At 35.6% G+C, this 20242-nt stretch overlaps 1 protein-coding gene across 15 annotated transcripts in view; it reads left to right on the top strand.

Annotated features, from left to right (window-relative positions):
* The window catches only part of APAF1 (apoptotic peptidase activating factor 1), a 60419-nt gene that overhangs the window by 15941 nt on the left and 24236 nt on the right, over positions 1-20242 (top strand). For 11 of the 15 annotated variants that reach the window (XM_075058018.1, XM_075058027.1, XM_075058020.1 and 8 more), the window contains 15 exons: positions 66-244; positions 2143-2269; positions 4384-4509; positions 5140-5271; positions 7189-7314; positions 8392-8553; positions 8828-8956; positions 9729-9854; positions 10686-10805; positions 13306-13431; positions 13796-13921; positions 15600-15719; positions 15970-16095; positions 16852-16977; positions 17419-17565. In XM_075058018.1, coding sequence (XP_074914119.1) covers positions 66-244; positions 2143-2269; positions 4384-4509; positions 5140-5271; positions 7189-7314; positions 8392-8553; positions 8828-8956; positions 9729-9854; positions 10686-10805; positions 13306-13431; positions 13796-13921; positions 15600-15719; positions 15970-16095; positions 16852-16977; positions 17419-17565 — 1998 coding nt within the window. Of the gene's footprint in view, positions 1-65; positions 245-2072; positions 2270-2886; positions 2979-4383; positions 4510-5139; positions 5272-7188; positions 7315-8391; positions 8554-8827; positions 8957-9728; positions 9855-10685; positions 10806-13305; positions 13432-13795; positions 13922-15599; positions 15720-15969; positions 16096-16851; positions 16978-17418; positions 17566-20242 lie in introns of those variants that run through there. The other 4 variants (XM_075058023.1, XM_075058024.1, XM_075058025.1 and 1 more) reach the window with 4 other exon arrangements.

Genomic DNA, 20242 nt, shown 5'->3' with positions numbered 1-20242 from the left:
GCAAAGGGCACTTAGGAAATAAATCCACTTTCTATGTTACCAAATATTATCTGCTCTGTACATAGGATAGCACAGTGCGTGAGAACTTCCAGGAATTTCTGTCTTTAAATGGGCACCTTCTTGGACGGCAACCGTTTCCTGACATTATACAGCTGGGTCTTTGCCAACCAGAGACATCAGAGGTGTATCAACAAGCCAAGCTATATGCGCAAAGAGAAACAGGAACATTTTATTTGGAATGGATGTAAGTAGCTGCAGTCCATCTGCTGATATGCTGATCCCTTGATCCAAAGAAATAATTTAATGTACAACTAAATACAATGTATGGCTAATATAAGGACCTTTTTAAGATCTGCTGTGGTTTTTTCTGGGGAGAGAAAGTGAAGTAATTTTCACAAATTTGTGGGAGGAGGAAAACTCAGGATATATAAGGCCACAGATAAGTAATAATTACATAGAAATTAATAGAGGAATATATTTATTTCTGAACTCAATGATTGTTCCTTTTAAATAACTGTACAAAGATGAAAATAAGATACGCTGAAACTTCTCTAAATACTTTTTTTTTTTAAAGTTAGAGTCATAGTGCAGGTATTGGGTATGTTACAGTATGGTTTTAGGTTTTCTAGTAAAATGTACACTTTAAAAAGGAGAGCATTTGTGTTAACTTGCAAACTTTTTGAAAGCAGCGAGATGGAAAATACTGAAAGGCTTTGTAATCTCTACGCAATCTTGAAATATCTCCTATTTAAATAATTCTTTGCTGTTTTCATATTTTTGGAAGTTGTTTAAGGAAAAAGTATACTTATCTAAACATTTTCCCAGCACAGTCCAGTAATCATCTGACCATGTAACTGTCTGTTAGATTCTTCTGTTTGATGTTTCTGTTCTGGTATCTGCAGTACTTGGTAGTTACAAAACAGAATGACTCTGTGTCAGGTGATTATGGTAATAACCAGGCAGGTTGATCCAGGCATGCTTGAATTCAGGTCTTTTCTTTGAATATTTGGTTATTTCATTTTGCATAGCTAACAGAAATGCTTGGAAGTTGAAACAATTCAGAAGAGTTAATCTCCAGGTAGTTCAGGGCTTTTGCCTTGGATGTGGGAGGCTTATGCTGAAGAACATGACTGAAATCAACAGAACACAGACAGATGTTTTTGTCTGCCGTCCTAGGGCAAGGTTCTAAAAATGGTTTGTAGGATATGTAAGTGAATCCACTGCTCTCTTGACCAGCAATTTTAGCTTTATTAAAATACTCTTAAAAAAAAAAAGTCAGCTTAGCTGAGTCAGTATTTTGCAGTGAAAAATTGCTTTCATTGTACAGCACAGCTACTTTGTTTGAGATATTTTACCCATTATTTAAATGCTAAGTCTAATGATTGAAACTGGTAATGATAAAAACTTGAAATACATTGATTCATTTCGACTCTAGAAAAAAAATAATCTTGTAATAATCTATTCATCAGCGAAAATCATCTTATTACAGTGACAGCTTTCTGTATTAAGATCTGGCTAAACAGGATGATTTTGATTGCTACTAATTCTAAGTTTTTGTTAAAGTAAGGCAAGAGTCATCTAAGGTGTGTTAGATTCTATACATAATCTCTGATTGAAATGCAGTGATAGTCATAGATGTTATTTAAATATGTAGTGATAAGAGTTGAGTCATTGCTGTGAAAATAGAGTAAATTTACTAAGATCTAAGCCAATTTTCAAATGGTTTTGAATAAGCTTGAAAAGGAGCTGCAGGAGAACAAATTCTCAGGAATAAATTTTTATTTGGAAACAGCACATACCAGATCATAAAAATGTCATTAGGAAGGCTGTGTCTTGCACTGTAACAGCTTTGCCCATGAAGTAGCATGTGAATTTCTTGTGCATGTATTATCTTTCTTGATCTCTAAGCTGTAACTATTGGAGGGCAATAAAAACTCTGAGTGAATGTTGGAATTTGTGTTTCCCTTATTACTTCAGCATGAAGGCTGAGAGGTAAGGTACAGTGGGTTGGTTGGTTTGTTTGTTATAAAGCTTGCTGCTCAAGATGTGTGAAAAAGTGTTATCTTTTTTAGAGACGATTTTGAATAATAAAAAGGCACTAGGAAATCCTACTCATCTAAAATCAACTGTCTTACCCTGTAGAAATAAAAAATCCTTGAAAAACCTCTACCGTCTGGTTGTTCGTCCACATAGAGATGCAGTTTACCATGCCTGCTTTTCTAAGGATAGACAAAGAATAGCATCATGTGGAGCTGACAAAACACTTCAGGTAAGATGCCTATACATGAGTGAAAAGAGATGCTGTGTACCATTTTGATAACATTTGTTAACAGTCCTGTCACTTTTCTTTCGCTGTTATGTGGAGATATTAGGGGTTTAGAACATATTGCAAACAAATGATTGAAAAGGATGTATTATTACATAAACATCAATTTGCGTGTTTTGAATAGTAAGTATCATCTTCTAGTTTGAAAGCTAGACGGTGTGATTTCAGGGTTTATACCCTCACCACTGTAATACCTGAATGTGAGACACCTTTTAATGATACGGAAGAGCTCACAGCTTAAGTAATGCACCCCAGCATATTTAATACTTGCTTACAAAAATGTTATTTCCAGTCAGAGTAGACCTTCTACAGAGCTGAGAAACAGTAAGACGTTTTAGTTACAGCTTTACTATTTCTATGGGATGGTAATGGACCTTATGCTACTTTGGTGCTTAATTAGTAAATTGTCTTATGCAGAAGAAATAAATCTGGGGAGAAAAATGAACCCCTGAAGCTGAGGACAGTATTAGACTGGAAACAGGCCCAAAGTGCTTAGGAAGTGGATTAGGGGAGAGATTAGGGGAGAGAAAGAAAAGTGACTAATACAAATTTGCCAGCAGTCTGCCTGCAGGGGAGCCAGCCAGCTCTCAAGAAAACTAGCAATCAGCCAGCCAGTAACCTGGTAAAGTATCCATATTCCAGACAGCCAAAGGTAAGGGAAAAGAACAACTTTTCTGCAAGCCTTTGGTATTGTTTTGGATGCTTGATAAGTTGAGTACTAAAGTAATAATATTAGTGGTGCTTAGTTGCTGTTCATTTGGCTACTTAATGTGTTGTTACTGTGTTTTTATTTTTATTTGCTGGCTTCTACAATATTATGATCATGGCATCCACTTGAGGAGATGCCTGGTGGATGTACTCATTTAATGCTGTGCTGAAGTTGCTGTGCTGGGCTTCTGTACTTAATGGCCTCATTATTGAGACTGCAGATTGCTTTTTTTTCTCTTCGTTTTTTACTCAAAAAAGTAAAATCTGTGGATTGCGATTGCATTTAAACTAAACTTTTGTTGAAGATGTAATAGAAAAATTAGTAATAATCCTTTTTTCATTGTTAACTTTGAACTTACTCGTGTTTTATCTAATAGTGGCCTAAGCTTTTCGGTTTTCAAGGCTACTTCTGCTGTTTCTGCAAAATAAAAAAAGAATGATTGCTAAATTAAGAACAAGTATTCTGCAGAATTTACTGTAAATGTAGATTTCCTGTTACTTCAGTACTTATGTTCTTATTTGGACAAATACCAACCATTTCATTGTCATTGATGTTGCCATTCAATGAAAAAGTAAAGGGAAAACCGGGGATTTCACAACTTTAGTATCCTGAATGCTGCTGTAAAGAACACTGTGTGATTTGTTTGAATAATTAAGAATATGTAACCTAAGGAGGAAAGGGAGACCTGATTATTTCCTCCCCCCCACTGCCCCCATTGTAAAGTTAAATCCCAGAATTTTTGGAAATTAATTAATGCGACACTTTTCCCCAACTGTCTTTTTATTGCTTATGACTAGCTCAAGACTGAGACTTGTGTCATCCTCTATGACTTTTCACTACTTCCATTTTCTTGTTTGGTCCCCAAATCATCAATTGCTGCTGAAATTCTTACTTTCCACAGAAGGATATCATATATATATATATATATATGTAAAAATATAAAACCTGGAATTTGTAGCTTTAAGAACAGTTTAGATTTTGTTAATAGATACAACGTTTTGCAGTCACTATTAAAAAATACTGAGAAAGGACATGGATTTAGGCTTAAAGAGTGAGGATAGAAAAAGTCATTAATGAAACACAAATTACATACAAAAATATTTTTTAAAATCAGTTTTCACCGTTTCTCTCCCTAACAATTTCTACCATCCTTACAAAATTGAAGCTCAAATTAAATTAACATAATATTTATAAAAATATTTAATTTCCCTGAAATTATAAATGCTTTCAAAAGTAAACCAATTTTATGAAAAGCTTATAGAAAGAGAGCTGTTTGAGAGAAATCAAGCTTATATTTGTGTTTTGAAATTGTATGTGACATGTAAGATTTTATTGTTTATTGTTTTAGGTGTTTAAAGCAGAAAGTGGAGAGAGACTCCTGGAGATAAGTGCCCATGATGATGAAATACTATGTTGTGCTTTCTCTGCTGATGGTGAATTTGTAGCAACTTGTTCAGCTGATAAAAAAGTGAAGGTAAGGAAATGGAAAGCAGAAAATTTTTTTTCAAATTAATAATTCCAATTTCAGTTTTAACCAACTCAGGCGGAGCAGATTCTTAAGACTAAGGGGTTTTTTAACTGTTTTAAATCTTTTGTGGATAATTCACTACTGAACAAACAGACAAACAGAGAAGTCCCACTTGTTACATGACATAAAAGATGCTTAATGTTAACATCACGCTTACAGAATTACCACTTATTTTACTTGTATTATCAGATGATTCTTTTTAAGTAGAAAATAATGTGTGAGTCCAATCCTATAGATAACTTGAGTTGAATGTGTCCATAATTCCTTTTTTCATGGTTTTTTTTCTGTTAGACGTGAATTATTTGGAATGTTTAATTCCTCAGTATTGTACAAAAACTTGGTGAAATGCCAGTATTTATCAGATTCCAATCTGAATTATTACCTTTCATCTCACAACTTCTTGTTTCTATCATAAATATATATGCTTTCCCTTTATCCTCAAAACATTTTTGAGGTCTTATTAAGAATGTTTTAGGCCTTTATCTGTATTTCAGCATAGTTTACAGATTTATTTTTTTTAATATGAAGTACTTTAAATATATTTAAAAGTATTTTTCATCTTTCAATTCTGTCTAGATCTGGAATTCAAGAACAGGCCAGTGTAAATGTGTGTATGAAGAACACTCAGAGCAGGTCAATTGCTGCCAGTTCAATAACAGAAGTGGTCAGTATCTTTTAGCCACCTGCTCGAATGACACTTACATCAAAGTAAGTGGAAAACGTTGATGTTATTCTCATGCTGCTTATCATAACAGGATGATTACTGATGTATAAATATATCTAAATGCTATAAATTAAGGGGGTTTTATGAGCCTGGTAGAAGAGAGATGGCAACAGGGTACTGACTACAGCTATGTAGTTGGTTTTCAACAAGGCAGGAGTGTTTATGCTCAGTAAAGGAGAATCAGTAAGCCCTGTATTGGTACAGCATGAAGGTGAGGGCTTTGGCAAGACTTCTAGAGGGTGGGATGGGAATGGGAGAGTATGGGAGGGAAATACCTGATTAAAAACAGCATAAGAAAAATGAAGGCAGAAATTTAGGATTGAAAACATTAATAATGTAAAAAAATGATGCTGAAAGATTAAAAAAAAAAAAGCATTATAGAAGTGTAGCAGGTACATTTTTTGATTAAATTGATTTGGAATAGTAAAGAAATGAAGGTAGAGGCCAACAAAATAACAGTAATCAAAGCAAGAGGTTTGTCAGGTTAACCAGCTGGCATTGTTCAGATTAGGAGGCAGTATGTATACACAGAAAGAGCAGAAACCAGACAACTGAAGTCTGCGTCTGAGGGAAGGGGGAAATCAGAAGAAAAGTAAGACCCAGACTGTGGCAAATAAGAGTGCAATTTCACAGTAGCACTAAGCAAATCACATAGTTAACCTGCACTGAAGATGCCCTGGCTGTGTATCCTTGCCTTTGTTGAGGTGCATGTGCCAATCTTGTTCTGCAGTGGTATGGTTCAAGGACTCAACTCTGTAAAAACCTCTGTTTGGTGGGATTGGTTTCCTGCTCGTTTAGTTCCCTGTAGAGGCTGAACTGCCCAGTTCCAGTGCAAGAGAACTGTTGGCAGTAGACATCAAGGAGTGAGGTTGTTAGTGCGGGGGGGGGGGGGCAACTGTCACTTCCAGCTATAGCTAGCAGGATGTGAGGTGTTGTAATGGTAATGTGAAGTCTAATCTGAAGAGCTCTTCCAAGAGCTTGTGTTTGTGTAAATTGGAGGTAAAATACAGTTAGGATCTGATGTCAAGGTAGAAAGAATAGGCTTTCGTGCTGACCTCCTAGATGTCTCAGGAGATGCATTTGCTGTCTGAGGCTGATACCTTGGAACAGGTAGATTTAGAAGGGGTTGTTTAAAATGACCATTTTTATACTGTAGATGTGGTTAAGATTTTAGACAGTGTTTGACACTTTCATGAGTGAATAACAGAAGTATGCACCTTAATCAAAAGGGCCTCATTTTTTTTTCAGAGAACACTGTACAAAGTGACTGTTCTTGTTTTGAGCTCTCAGTTGAACACTGAAATGCATGATTTTTATTTTATTTTTTTTTTAAATCTAGGAGAAAGGGAAGAAATTTGGAAATGGAAAAAGGAAGTGTGGACTATAGACTTGGAAAACAGTGTGTGCGAGAGGGGTGGGGAGGAGGATCCCTAAACAAAAAAACATATGGAATGTTCTTTTAACTTTGTTAGTATGGATGTGGCAAGGATGATATTCAGACTGTCCAAGACTAACCTAAGAAATTTCATTTTTGTTAGTATGTTTAAGCTACGTAATTCTGAACTTTAAAGTTGAAAGAGAGAGGCAAGAGGAAGCTTCTTCCTCAGTCTGAGGAAACTTTCAGTAACTTTGTGCTGTTTAAGGGCCTTATCTACACTGTACGGAAAACTTAACTACTTCTGTGTAATTCTGATATTAATAGTTTTCATGCACGTTAGCAGATGGAGGTAAATTGTGGGGTAGCCCAGGCCATAGCATCGAGTCCATGAGTATGTGGGTAAAACTAAGGAAAAAAAATTGTCGTTTTGGTTGCCAGTGCATGATTTTGAAAACAGGATGAACAATCTGTCATTCAGTAATTCATGAATATGATGATATTTATATGTTTATTTCTTATGCAGCTTTGGGATTTGAACAAAAAGTATTGTAGAAATACGATGATTGGTCATGAAAATTCTGTCAATCACTGTAGATTTTCACCAAATGATGAATACGTTGCTAGCTGCTCAACAGATGGAACAGTAAAGGTACACAGTGTATTTTTAAAGCAACTGTTTGTTTTGATAATGGATTTTTTTTTTATAAAATGCAAAATAGGTATGAGAAAACTTTGTGTCTGCATGATCAGCTTTAATGAATTAAATCCTGAAACAATAGATTATTGGTCTTATTTTTAATGCAAGATTTTGAAATGGCTTGTCAGTACCAGGAAAGAAAACTTGGGTGCCTGTAGTTGTAAATAAATCCTAGCTAGCCTCATTTTGAATCCTTTACTTTTCACCATTTTTTTTCCCCTCCTAATGTACTTTGTTAAGAAAACTAGAGGGGGGAGGTGAAACTTTAAAAAAAAAAAAAAGGTAGTTTAAGTTTTTAAGTTGAAAGTTCTGTCATCTCTGAAAATGAATCATCAGTAGACATAAAAATTAAAAGCGATTTCTATGTGCTGTTTTTCATGTATGCACTAGAAGTGAATTGAAGGTTAATAATGTGTTTTCCCTCAATCTAAGTATTATTTTTATTGCCTTTGGTTGCAACAGAACTATGCTATTTCAGAACTGCAATTTTTAAAACACTGTTGTCTTTCTATAGAGTGGCTAAATAAGGAAAGAAGGGTTGCTGTAGCTGTTGTCATTCAGAAGGAAAATTGTAGTGGAGGGAACAGAAATATTCAGTAGTTTTTTGACAGGTCCCTCAATGAATTTAAAATGCATAGCTAGATGTATACCAGATTTCTCATGGTGAGTGGACTTTTAATAGCATTGCAAAGCAGGTATTATTTTTGTTTCTATTCTTCTGTTAACTAGAAGTTGAGACAGCATTGTAGCTTGAATGATATGAGGGAATATCCCAGGGAGAGGGTTCTGCTGTGGTGTAATCATATTTTTTGTGTGGTTTTCTGTTTGTTCGTTTTTTGTTTTTTTTTTTCTTTGATCCCCCCCCCCCCCCCCCCCCCTTAAGCAATCTGAGCTTCTGAATATTTTAATGCTATTACCTCTGCCCCTCTTCTTTCCTAGAAGTGATTGGGAGTTAGCTCTTCCCTGTTGTATTCCGTATCCACATCAGTAAAAAAAGGTTTTGTGTATTTCCTTTACTTTTTATTGCAGCTTTGGGCAGCGCGCTCAGGAAATGAACTGAAAAGTATCGAGATAAAAGATTTCTTCAAAAATGCAGATGAACAACCAGATGATGTGGAGGTTTTAGTAAAATGTTGCTCTTGGTCCAGAAATGGTGACATGATTTTGGTGGTAGCCAAAAATAAGCTTTTGGTAAGTACCTTACTTTAATAATTTTCTGGAGGCACTATATTGCAATGTAGGTAGAAATTGTGATTAAAGATAAAATTCCAGCCCATTAAGATGTTACAGATATAAGGTGCATGGTTTCAAGTGTGTGTAAAGTAAAAATATGTGGGCAACAAACTTGTTGACTGAGAGAAATACCTTCTAAATTCAAGAATGTACGCTGTTGAGCATATAAGTTATTTGTCTATAGTGAAGTCATTCAGACTGGGTGCTGACTATTGTAATTATGTGTTCACAGCTTTTTGATGTTAAAACATGTGGTTTACTATCGCAAGTCATCATAAGTCATCACAGTACAATCCAATACTGTGACTTTTGTCCTGGTGATGAGTTAGTAGCAGTTGCTTTGTCTCACTGTTCAGTTGAGGTAAGTGAGTGTCTGTCTTACAGTATACTAGGAAAGACTGCTTGTAATATAAAACGTCACATTTGTCTTAATAGTTTCTTGCATGCAGAGGTAAAACAAATGTAGCTACTTTAGCAGGCTTTCAATGTTCTTCATTCTTTTTTAATTTTCATTCACTTCTGAAATGTAAAATATCAATTGGGAAATAACATTTTAAAGTTACATGTTCATTTTGGACAACAGAACTCATGTTTATATAAAAAGACTAGTTACTAAATTCATTTAAAGTTATTGTTGTCACTCTCAGGAGTATTGCTTAAAACAAACCAAACCCTCTCTCCTATGCTGCCACAGAATGTGGCAACTCACTAAAAAGGAATGAAACAGCTAGAGTAACTTTGGGACTGGCATGGCTAGAGTAAGCCTGTACAAGTATCAGTTTTGGGGTTGGCTTTTTTGTTGTTTGGGGTTTTTTGGTTTTGCAATCTACGTGGTCAAGTTGAACTTGGATTTCTTTAAACTGTGAGTGATTTTTTTTGGTTTATATTCTTTTTTTTTTTTTTTTTCCTCTTGTCTTACAAAATTCCAGCAGTCAAAGAGGCTGCTGATTCAATTTCCCTGACCATCGAAATGTGATAAGCAGGCACAGTTCTTGTTACGTCTGATTTCAGAATGAGAAGTAAGAAAATCATAGAAGAAACAGTAATTAAGTATGCTGCTTCTTGTTTTGCACTGTTTTCCCTGTAAATGCAATCTAAATCACTTGAGTTCTTTTTTCATATTTTTATTGTAGTTATGGAATATTAAATCTTTATCAAAAGTGGCATATTGCAGGGGACACATGAGCTGGGTTCACTGTGTGACATTTTCGCCAGATGGATCTTTATTTCTGACATCATCCGATGACCAGACAATACGTGTAAGATGACATCTTTCTTTTTTGAAAAATGTGAATTTATATATATATATATTTATTCATTTAAGAAATTGTTCATTATGAAATTATACATCATATACAATATATACATAATCTGTTTATATTATGTATTTAGTCTTTAGGTATGTTTATAACCAATAAAAATTTGAATATTTGTCACAAGATTATTTAGATACACAGTGAAATGAGTGAGCTTTTTTACTGTTCATCTAAATCTACTGTGTATCTATATGATTTTTTTAAGTCTGGTGGCTGTTCAAGAGTAATTGTAACCTTCTGTTTTGCTTTAGATTTTATCTGAATCGGGAATTGTGAAGTTTTTTGAGGATCCTAGCAGACATGATATTACTTTCATTGTTAGATTTATTTGCATGTCTATATTTAGGATAGATTTCTGTAATTGTAATGCCTCATTAAAACCTGTGAAAGTAGAACTATAGTTTACCAAAGTAACCTTTCCTTTTTTCACAAGTTAACACTTACATTCTTGAAATTTTGAAAGCAACTGAAGAATAGAAATCTGTACTTGGTGTTTTTTTTGTAATTGGATTTCAACATTCTTCTTTGGATTAGAAAATTGTGGACTTTATAGCTATGACTCTAAACACGGGGAGTCTACTAGTCAGCTTGGAATCACTGTAGTAATTGCACAATGTTTCCTAGTAAATAAAAATAGCAGAAGCATAATTTTCACCAATTTAAAAAGTCAGTGTTACTTGCAAGTTTGTAAGACTTTGGTTTACAGGTACTCTTACTCAGCAAGTTTTATATCTTGTCCTTATAAAACTAATGAAATACTGTGTTCTTCAACAGATTTGGGAAACAAAGAAAGTGTGCAAGTCTTCTGATGCTGTGCTAAAAAGTGAACTAGATGTTGTATTTCACAATGGTGAAGTGATGATTTTAGCAATTTACAATCAGAAGCATTTGCAAGTAAGCTGTGTTTCTCAGTATGTTAATACATTTGAATGTTATCTACACATCTCAGTAGGAAATGGAGGAAGCACTGAAAGAACTGCTTGTTCATGGCTTTCAGCAGTTGAATCTGTAGCAGAAGACTGTATGTATGATAACATTTTTATGCCTAGAAACTCTGCCTAGTTTAGTAAGGAAAAAATGAAGTTTGAGGGGGAATTTCCATACTGATGTTGAAACTGAAGCTGGATGCAGAGGAACAAAACTTTTCATGACTGGGAGGCTGTGGGCCCTCCAGGCAGCTTAGATGTGCGCAGCAATGTGTAATGTGTGCAGCAGGTATAGACCAGGTGTTCCACAGCACGTGTATGTAGTGCATCAGAACTACTGCGTAATAGCTGAAGCAATCATCTCAAATTGGGGGAGTGCAAGGTGCGAGCCCAGGTCTGCCTGTAGCCTTAGGAGAGCATGGGGTCTTTTATGTCCTAAAGAAAATATTAATACTGGATACACTTTTATTGCTATGGACCCCCCCACCAAGTAGTAAGTACACCAACATCCAAAATATATTTTTCCATTCCATGATAGCAAATGCATGCACATCTTTTTTAATCATGATTCTCTAATAAATCAAATAGAGTCAGTTGATAGGACTTTCTTTGAAGTGAAAGCAATACAGTTCATTTAGATTATGCTTCTACTTGACTGTAACTGTTCAAACATGGAAGCACTTTCATATTTGTTGCAAAATACTGCTTACACAAACCGATTGTGTGTTAACCCACAAAATAGGTAATGCCATATCTTCATCCATGAGAGAGCTATTTCAGGTGTTTAGCCTAAAGCAGCATCTGAATAGGAATGAACCTTTGTTGTGGACTGTGAAACCAGTGAATTCTTATTGCTGGGTGTATAGGTAGGTGAGTGTTGGCTTGATTCTGCTGCCCTGCACTGAGGGACACTGTGCAGGTAATCTTTTTGTGTAGGGTCATGTCCTTTCTCCTAATTTGGCCAAAGGCAAACATGTAAGCTATGTAATCCTGGCTAATCAGCATGACCATTGCCTTTATTTCTAGTCCTAGAGATGCTCAGCTTTTCCTAGGCTGCTACTAGAACAAGAGCTTTCTTTGCAGAAACTTTTCTTCTTGTTTGCTCTGTACTTCCTGTTTCACTCTTCCTGATTATTTTCTGTCCTCCTTCTTTTGTCTGTCCTGTCAACAAGTTAGCCATTTCTTACTTTACTTAAAAATCCTATTAAAAAAACCTTAAGTGGGATGATGGTGATATTTGAATAGTGGGGAATATAGATGTGGAAATAGCTAAAATGTCTCCAATGGGGCCTTGGCAATAAAAAGATTTCAGACTTTGAGCCAACAGAAAGCAGTTAATGTTGAAACTAAAATTTACGTGAGCAAATAATGTGCAAGAAAAGAGAAGCTGCACCTGTTGCAGTGAAGAAATGGGAGAAACCACAACGAATGGAGTTATACCTGTTTATGTGGGGAGCAGTTCAGGATAATCGCTACTTTTTAATCTTCCTGAATTGTAAAATCTGTAGCGACTACTATGTAATGGTGTAGTTTGGCTCTCATTTGAATTAGTAGACCTGATCTATTTATTTATGATTATTATATTTCTCTTGTAACTTTACTTTAACCATTTCCTAGAGAAAAATGGTGCTTAGATTTTCTGCCCTAAATACAATTTTCTGACATCTTGTAGAGGTGCAGTCATGACAGAAATCTCCATTGTAGAAGGAGAATAGATTTTTCACCCTTACACAAGAAGAGAAATTGACTCAGAAGACAAATTGCAGTTAAACATCTGTACTGTAATTTAACAGTATATCTCTGCTATCACATCTCTAGAAGTAGTTTTTCTTGCAACCGTGATGTTTTACCCTTTGTAGTCTGTAATCTCTCAGAATTGGGGTCCTAGTCACCTTTTGATGTGCAGTATGTTCATTTTTAAACACTTCACACTGGTAGCTTTCTATGTTAAACTTTGTAAATCATTGTATTCTAAAGATTTTTTTTTTTTTTTTTTTTTCCCCTTCCCCTGGGGAATTGATTTGAGGGCGATACTGAGTTGAGATTTGGTGTATTGTGTGTGCTAGTAAGTTTAAAGTCATGCTTAGAGGATGCACTTGAACTATTTTATGCTCTATTTGGCCTGAGCTGTAAATCTGGCTGGCAAGGTAAATTTGAGCGTGGAGCTCACTATATGGCTTTTGAAATTTGGGAGTCACATCTTGAGTTAGATGTAGTCAGACAAACTTTAGAAAGCCTTCTAATACTGAGATGAGTTTCCTGCTGCAAGCTTGTTCTGTTCAGAGAGCATTCTATGAAGATAGTTACACTGACCTTAAAAGCAATTGGTTTATGAAGTAACTGATCCTTATAATTCAAAGTCTGAAACTGGTACACTGTTCCTTTAGCATTCTTAGCTCTGTATTGTAATCTATTTAAGTTTAAATTTTAAAATATTGTAATAACTTAATTAACTTCTTATCTTGCAGCTTATAAATGGAAATACAGACAGTGTTATTATGCAGACAGCAGCTCCAGAATCCCCCATTTCCTGCTGTTGCTTAAGTGAAGATCTTAAATTTGCAGCTTTTGGACAGGAGAGTGGAACAATAAAGGTATTAAATCCTGAATTTGATTTTAAAAGTAGCAGGAAAACACCCTTCTCGGTGCTTTTTCCTTTTAAAGAAGTGCAATTTGAATGACTTTGTACAATAATATTCTTCAACATAGTACTTTAAAGTGTTTACATTTGCGAGTGATGCCTAAATGACAATAATTTAAAGGTAGTGCTAATAACATAGCTCTGAATCTCATTTTAGCGAGGACTAAGCTAATATGAACTTTTGGTTGTTCCAGTCCATTGACTGAGAATCATGTATGTACAATCTCATGTTGTTTAAAAAAGAATTTGCATGTTCTTTTCTTCCTTTTCCTCAAGTATGTGAAATAAATATAATTATTGTATTCTTCATTGTAAAGGTATTACAGTTGTCAGATGGGAAAGTTCTGAAGTCCCAGGAGGCCTACAGAACATCCGTGCAGCATTGTCGATTTACCTCTGATTGCCAGACTCTCATTTCAAGTGCTCATGATTCAGTTATACAGGTTTGGAAGATATTTTAAAATATTATCTTGTAATTTATTTATAATTTATTTAAAAAGATCTCTTACACTATAGATAATGTAAACTCAGTAAATGACTACTGTATTTTGTATTGCTCTATCTTGGGGCAAGGGACTGTAGAAACTGTAGCCTCTATTTTTACCTTATATGATAACCAATATTACACAACTTCCATTTTTAATGCTGTTGATGGTAGAAAGGCAACAACTCCTTTAAGATGGGTGAAAGGAACATTAATTTTCAAACCAGATAACTCAACAGTTCTGATTACGTAAGTGAAGGGTTTGGGACGCGACCCAGAACTGGCTATATGTGGTAGGTCTGTCAGTGGGCTTGCTTATAGTGTCTGAAGGAAGGAGGTAGAGACCTGTCTCTGAGAGGGCTAGTGTGTCCACCTAGTCCAGTATAGTGCTGAATACAGATACAAGCTAGAAATAGAATGGCTGCACTAATGTGGTCTCAAATTAATAAGCTCTGCCTCTCAGCAAGGTAGATTTGCTCTGGAGAAGCATGCTGGTGTGTCTATATGAGTATTTTAGCTCAGCTCAGGGATGCACTTTTGAAGTGAATGTCCTGGTCATTTATGCTTACTGTGCTTTAGTTTGCATGGCAGAGCAGTTGCAGGCATGCTGATGGGATTCCTAAAGTAGAGCACTTGCTCCAGCTACTAATGAGCATTCAGCCCACACAACCAAACTTGAGCTGGTTTGAAGTAAAACCTCCAAAACACGAATGAGTGCTGGTTCTCAGCGCTGTTTTGCTCACCAAATCTGTTCTGACATCAGTGTTCTCCCTACTTGCTGATATACATGTAACCTATGCAGCATCCCACTTCGGTGTTTGTTTTGATCTGAAGCTCGCTTGAGCGCCGTCACTGGTCAATTAAGCAGTACAGACAGCTCACCAGTTTATCGGCTTTTGGATCCTTCTTTCAGGTCTAATGTGGGTAGCTTTTCTTCTGGGTCCTTGGCTTGCTCTAGTGGACAGTGCCTCAGTTAAACCTCCAGAACTGTCATCTGAACAACTCTGCTTTCTGTCCTTTCTTTGATGCAGAAAACCTATTAATTTGAAAACTATTAAATCATTGTCATTTAAATTAAATTGATGCTTAATAACTTCTGTAAAATAAAATTACACTTCTGCAGTTGTCAGTCAAGAGTTGAATTAAAAATAGAAGTGTCATTTTGATATAGAAATGCAAAGCAAAACGGCATTTCATTACAAATATGCTTTAAAAATAAAAAAGAAAGTTAATTTAAGTATGGAAAATATGAGGTCTGCCAGGTGACGGAAGTTTATTTGTTGCAATAATCAAAGGTTTAGAATACAAAACTTCTGGGGTGCCTAGAAAATTATTGTTTTGCTTTTTCTTTTTAAATTACCAGTGAATTTTAAGCATCAAATTCACTTTGAAAATCGGATTATGTGTGTATTATAGGGAGCTCTCTCGTAGGTTGACTATTAAATACTGTGGCATCCTCAATCTTCAGCATCTCTACAATGGATATCTTCAATATATCTAAGCTTTTAAGTAGTTGCCATCTCTATAAGAACTTTTTACGATTCCTGTGACTTAAAAATTAAACAGTTAGTTCATTTGTAACTTATGTTTGCCATTAAAATGTTTTTTTTTAAAAAGTATTCCATCTTTACGATCAGGTATGGAACTGGCAGTTGAGTGAATGTGTATTTCTGAGAGGGCACAAGGAAGCAATCAAGGATTTTAGACTTCTGGAAAATTCAAAACTTCTTTCTTGGTCATTTGATGGAACTGTTAAGGTAAATAAAAGGCTGTCGTTGATCCTAAAGTGTAAGCTGACTTTTAAAACACGATTTTGCATTTTCTATTTCTAGTAACATTTATACTCTTCTTGTATTTTAACTATACCAGTAAGTATAACAAAATGTTGGCCATATTATAACTAGGTAGCCGAGTTTTATCTCTTAATATATTCTTGTGTAAGATGCAGGTGTTTTAACCTTTTTGTAGTGTTACAGAAGTAAACTGTTTTTCCTGTGTATTTGGTAGGTTTGGAATATCACTACTGGAAACACAGAAAAAGATTTTGCTTGCCATGGAGGTGCTGTTCTTTCCTGTGCTGTTTCACCTGACGGTAGTAAATTTTCATCTACTTCTGCTGACAAAACTGCAAAGGTTGGTTGCTTTCTGTACAAAGATAAAAATGATGCCTTATTTGTCCTAAAATGTAGGCTATATTTTTTTTATTCTGAGGGAACTTGCAATTATTTAAGTTATCCTGTTGAATTTCTAGTATTAAATTTCCTGTATCCGTGAATATATTTCTAAAGCTGTCATACAGTCATTCACAATTGATCTTGGACATAACTTGAGGCTGTCCTGGTGACTTCTGTACAAATAAAATGCACGTTTAATGCACAAGTTTGTGCAGAACACTTTGTTTAGTTTTCTGTATTGATTTCTTAATAGCCTAACATTCTTAATCTGGAAACTTAAGAAAAATTTCTGAAACTTCCAGTGAAAGTGCTGTCCATAGGTTCTGGTATTCCTGTTCAGAAGCAAGTGAACCGTTTAATATTCTGGGGCTGTCCCATTAGATTTTTAAAATACAGCTTTAAATTGGTTGATGAATCCTTTTTCTATGAACAGATTTAAACTTTCTTGTAAATCAGTTTCGATAGAGTATATTCCAAGGAAAAAAATATACTCGCAGTTGTTTCAGTAATTTGTAGCAAATGCATTCTTACGTGATTCAGGTAATAAAAACAGACTACAGTATAATACATACATAAATGCACACATGTATATGCATATATACAAAAAGTCTTATGTACGTTTGAATACTAATGCCTTTTTAGAAAGAAGTAATAATTGGTTTTGAACTTTTTCACTCTTTATCTTTTTCACTCATCTTTAATGTTTTCTGTTTAGATATGGAGCTTTGAAAGTTCGTCTGTTCTTCATGAGCTGAAAAGTCATGAAGCCTGTGTGCGGTGCTGTGCTTTCTCTCCTAACAACAAATTATTGGCCACTGGAGATGACAAAGGAGAAATAAGGGTACTGCTTTAACTTTACTGTTTATTTTATTATTCAATCGGTAGTCAGTTCACAGACAGAAGAGTTCTCATAGCTTGTGTTCTGCATGACTAATTTGTTAGCATTGTGTTGAACATCGGAGAGTTGAAAAAAGCAAAGTTTGCCACATGAGACAGTAGTTTGTAACCATATTGATGGATTTATGTTCCATGAATGCTGAGGAACCAATTCACATGATTTACTAAGAATTCTACAGTGAACTGCATGTGTGACTAAATCTTCCATATATGATACAGTTCTAAGAGGAGAATTCATTTTTTGTATTATACTGACAGTTCAAGTAGAATGCTTATTTACAAGGTTTTTTCCTCTAATATAGAAAAATATGTTTCGGCTTTCCTTACTTGAGATTTTTTTTCCCCATTCAGTTTATTTATATACATAATCTTCCCTCTCTTTTAGATCTGGGACATTTTAACAGGCGCATTACTTCATTTCTGCTCCCCAGTTACTGTAGACGAAGGAGAACCAGCACATGGTGGTTGGGTAACAGACCTCTCATTTTCTCCTGACAGTAAAATGCTTGTGTCATCTGGAGGCTTTCTTAAGGTAAGCCATGAAGTACTAAAATATCCTAACATACCTAATTAAATGCAATGCCCTCATAATTCTAAAGGAAAGTGCAGAATAATTCAAAGAAACAAACCTGAAACATTTTACGTAACACAAAGCTGCTTCATTTTCATGACTGTCTAGCACTTTTCACTTTTCTTCTCAAATCTGAAAGCCCCCTGAAAAGGTCTCTTAAGAATTCAGACTGCAGACTTGGAGTTTGTTTTCAGACTCCATATATTCCATTTTTATTAGTTTCAGATTTTTATTATCAACATCTTTCATTAACATCTTTAATAGTAAAGATCCCGGTAATTTTTGTCTGCCTTAATAACCGCTCGATTTCAGCAGCAATTGTGTTCTTTATAATGAGCAGAAAAATGCTCTGTGTCAGGCTTTTTGGTTTTTTTTTGGTTTTTTTTTTTTTTTTTAAGATCCTGAGTTTTAAATTTTTTAATAAATAGAAACTCAGAAGGAATTGCAAGTGATAATTTTCTGCCTTGAAAGACATTCTATAAGTAATCTTTGAAAGAGGGCATGTCGAAACTGAGAAAATCAGTCTTTTCATCAGTCTTTCATTGGTTCAGACATCTACTGAGCATACATTTTTTGGGAAGGGGAAGAGGTGATCTGTCTTTCAGTCTGTGAATTGACTCTTTGTAATTGTGATCTGTTTTTCAGTCTGTGAATTGGTTCTTCATAATTGCAAATTTCTCATGAGGTTTTTGTTTGGTTTTTTTTCCTCATGCGATAGCTAATACCTGTTAGTAGAAACTGTGTGTGTATATGAAACGACAGGTTGTGGAATTCTCATCTCACAGAGTGCTGGAGGTTAGTTGATTGTTGGTCAGTGTTTAGCTGTTGGACATGCTACCAGACTAATTCTTTGAAGTCAGTTAGTAACCATTTAACAGAGACCATTGAATTTTCTAATTTAGCATTGAAAACATCTTCTGACGTTCACTTCATATTAAAGAACAAGACATGCGTCCTGTTTCTGGCTTCCTTCCCATTTTGTCTTGTGGTTACACAGTATGGTGGTGTGATGTTTCTTAAACCATTCTATGACTCTAGGATGTTAGGGACTTCTGGAACTCATCTAGTCCAGCCCCTTGCTAGAAGTAGTTTGTAGAGTTAGGTGAAGTTGCTTAGGGCCTTGCCCCGTCAAGTTTTGTCCCCCACTCCAGCAAGGGTGCCTCTGGGCCCTGAGAGGAGAGTCTGACTCGGTCATCTGTAACCCTCTTTTTGGTAGTTGAGGACAGCAGTTAGCCACCTCCTCAGGCTAAACAAATTCAGTGCTCTGTCTCTGTTCTACGACATCTGTTCTAGGTGTCCAGCCATCTCAGTGACCATGTGCTGGATTTACTCCAGTTTGTTAGTGTCCTTCTTGTACTAGACTGGGGCTCAACAACAGTGGCTGAACTGCTGACTACTACTCTTCAAATCTAGCAGTCCGCCCAGCTTGTCACCTATGTTGTATTCCACCCATCAGTCTTTATCTCTCCAGTTTGACTATTAGGGAGACCATGGGAGACCACGTTGAAAGCTTGGCTAAAGTCAAGGTTAATCACATCCACTGCTCTTGCCATGCTATTTGCAGAGCCACCATTATTGTCAATAGAAGTCAGTTGGGTGGTTCAGCATGATTTACCTTTGGTAAATCTGTGCTAGTTGTTCATGATCGCTTCTTGTCCTGCATGTGACTTGAAATGGCTTCCAGAAATCTTGTTCCATAATAATCCCAGACACTGGAGTGAAGATTACTGCCCTGCAATTCCCAGCATCTTCTTTGCCCTTCGTGAAAATGGGTATGCATTTGCCTTTTTCCAGTCATTGGGACCAGATTCAATCACCATGTCTTCTCAAAGTACTGTTTTTCTACTTTTCTTTCAAGATCTACAGATGGATGTGTATGATATGCATGAAAACACATAGACACACACGCATCTTTTTTGTAGGGAGATACTAGTCAGTGAAAGTCTAAAACATTTGAGAAGTTTGGACCTCTAAGAACTGGACTGGGTTGGATTGTAGAATTACACAGAAGATACCTTTAAACAAATGAGTCATCTTATTCATAGATGAGGTGCATCCAGCTATGTACTGTTGAACTTGCTGTGTGAGTGGTACCCACTGGCCCAGCACCTGATCACTTACCCACCAACAAAGGTTCAAGAGCTAATTAAGATCTGGTTTTCGGTTTATTTGGGTTTTTTTTTTCTGGGTCTCCATCAAATAACAGACACTTTAGGAAAGGTGTTCTTAATCAGAACATTATAGCTGTGTAGTTGCAAATCTGTATTGTGCACACAACCATAATGTTACATATTTCATGGGATGAGTAAGCTAAAAAGTAGTAGTACCACCACCTGCTTTTATAGATGATCAAAGCTGAAGGTAATCTGTTTTGGTATTTTGCTACTGCACTCAAATGTTGCAAGAATGGAAGGTAGACTTCTTATTGGAACAATCAAGTAACAGCTTTGTGCTGGATTGCGTTTGGTTCACTTTTGCATTGGTCTACAGTTTTCCTGAGAAATGTGAAATTTCAGTCTACGTTCATGGATGGTTGAAGGTTTCTCTGTAGCATTGTTATTAGTGCTTCGTTTATATTCTAGAAAAAAAAAAATTTAATCTCACTGAAAAAAACTCTGTCCTGCTAACAAAACTGCAG

This window comes from Buteo buteo, chromosome 26 (genome assembly GCF_964188355.1).
Source record: "Buteo buteo chromosome 26, bButBut1.hap1.1, whole genome shotgun sequence".
Lineage (NCBI taxonomy): Eukaryota > Metazoa > Chordata > Aves > Accipitriformes > Accipitridae > Buteo > Buteo buteo.
This window is presented reverse-complemented; position numbering and strand designations above follow the sequence as displayed.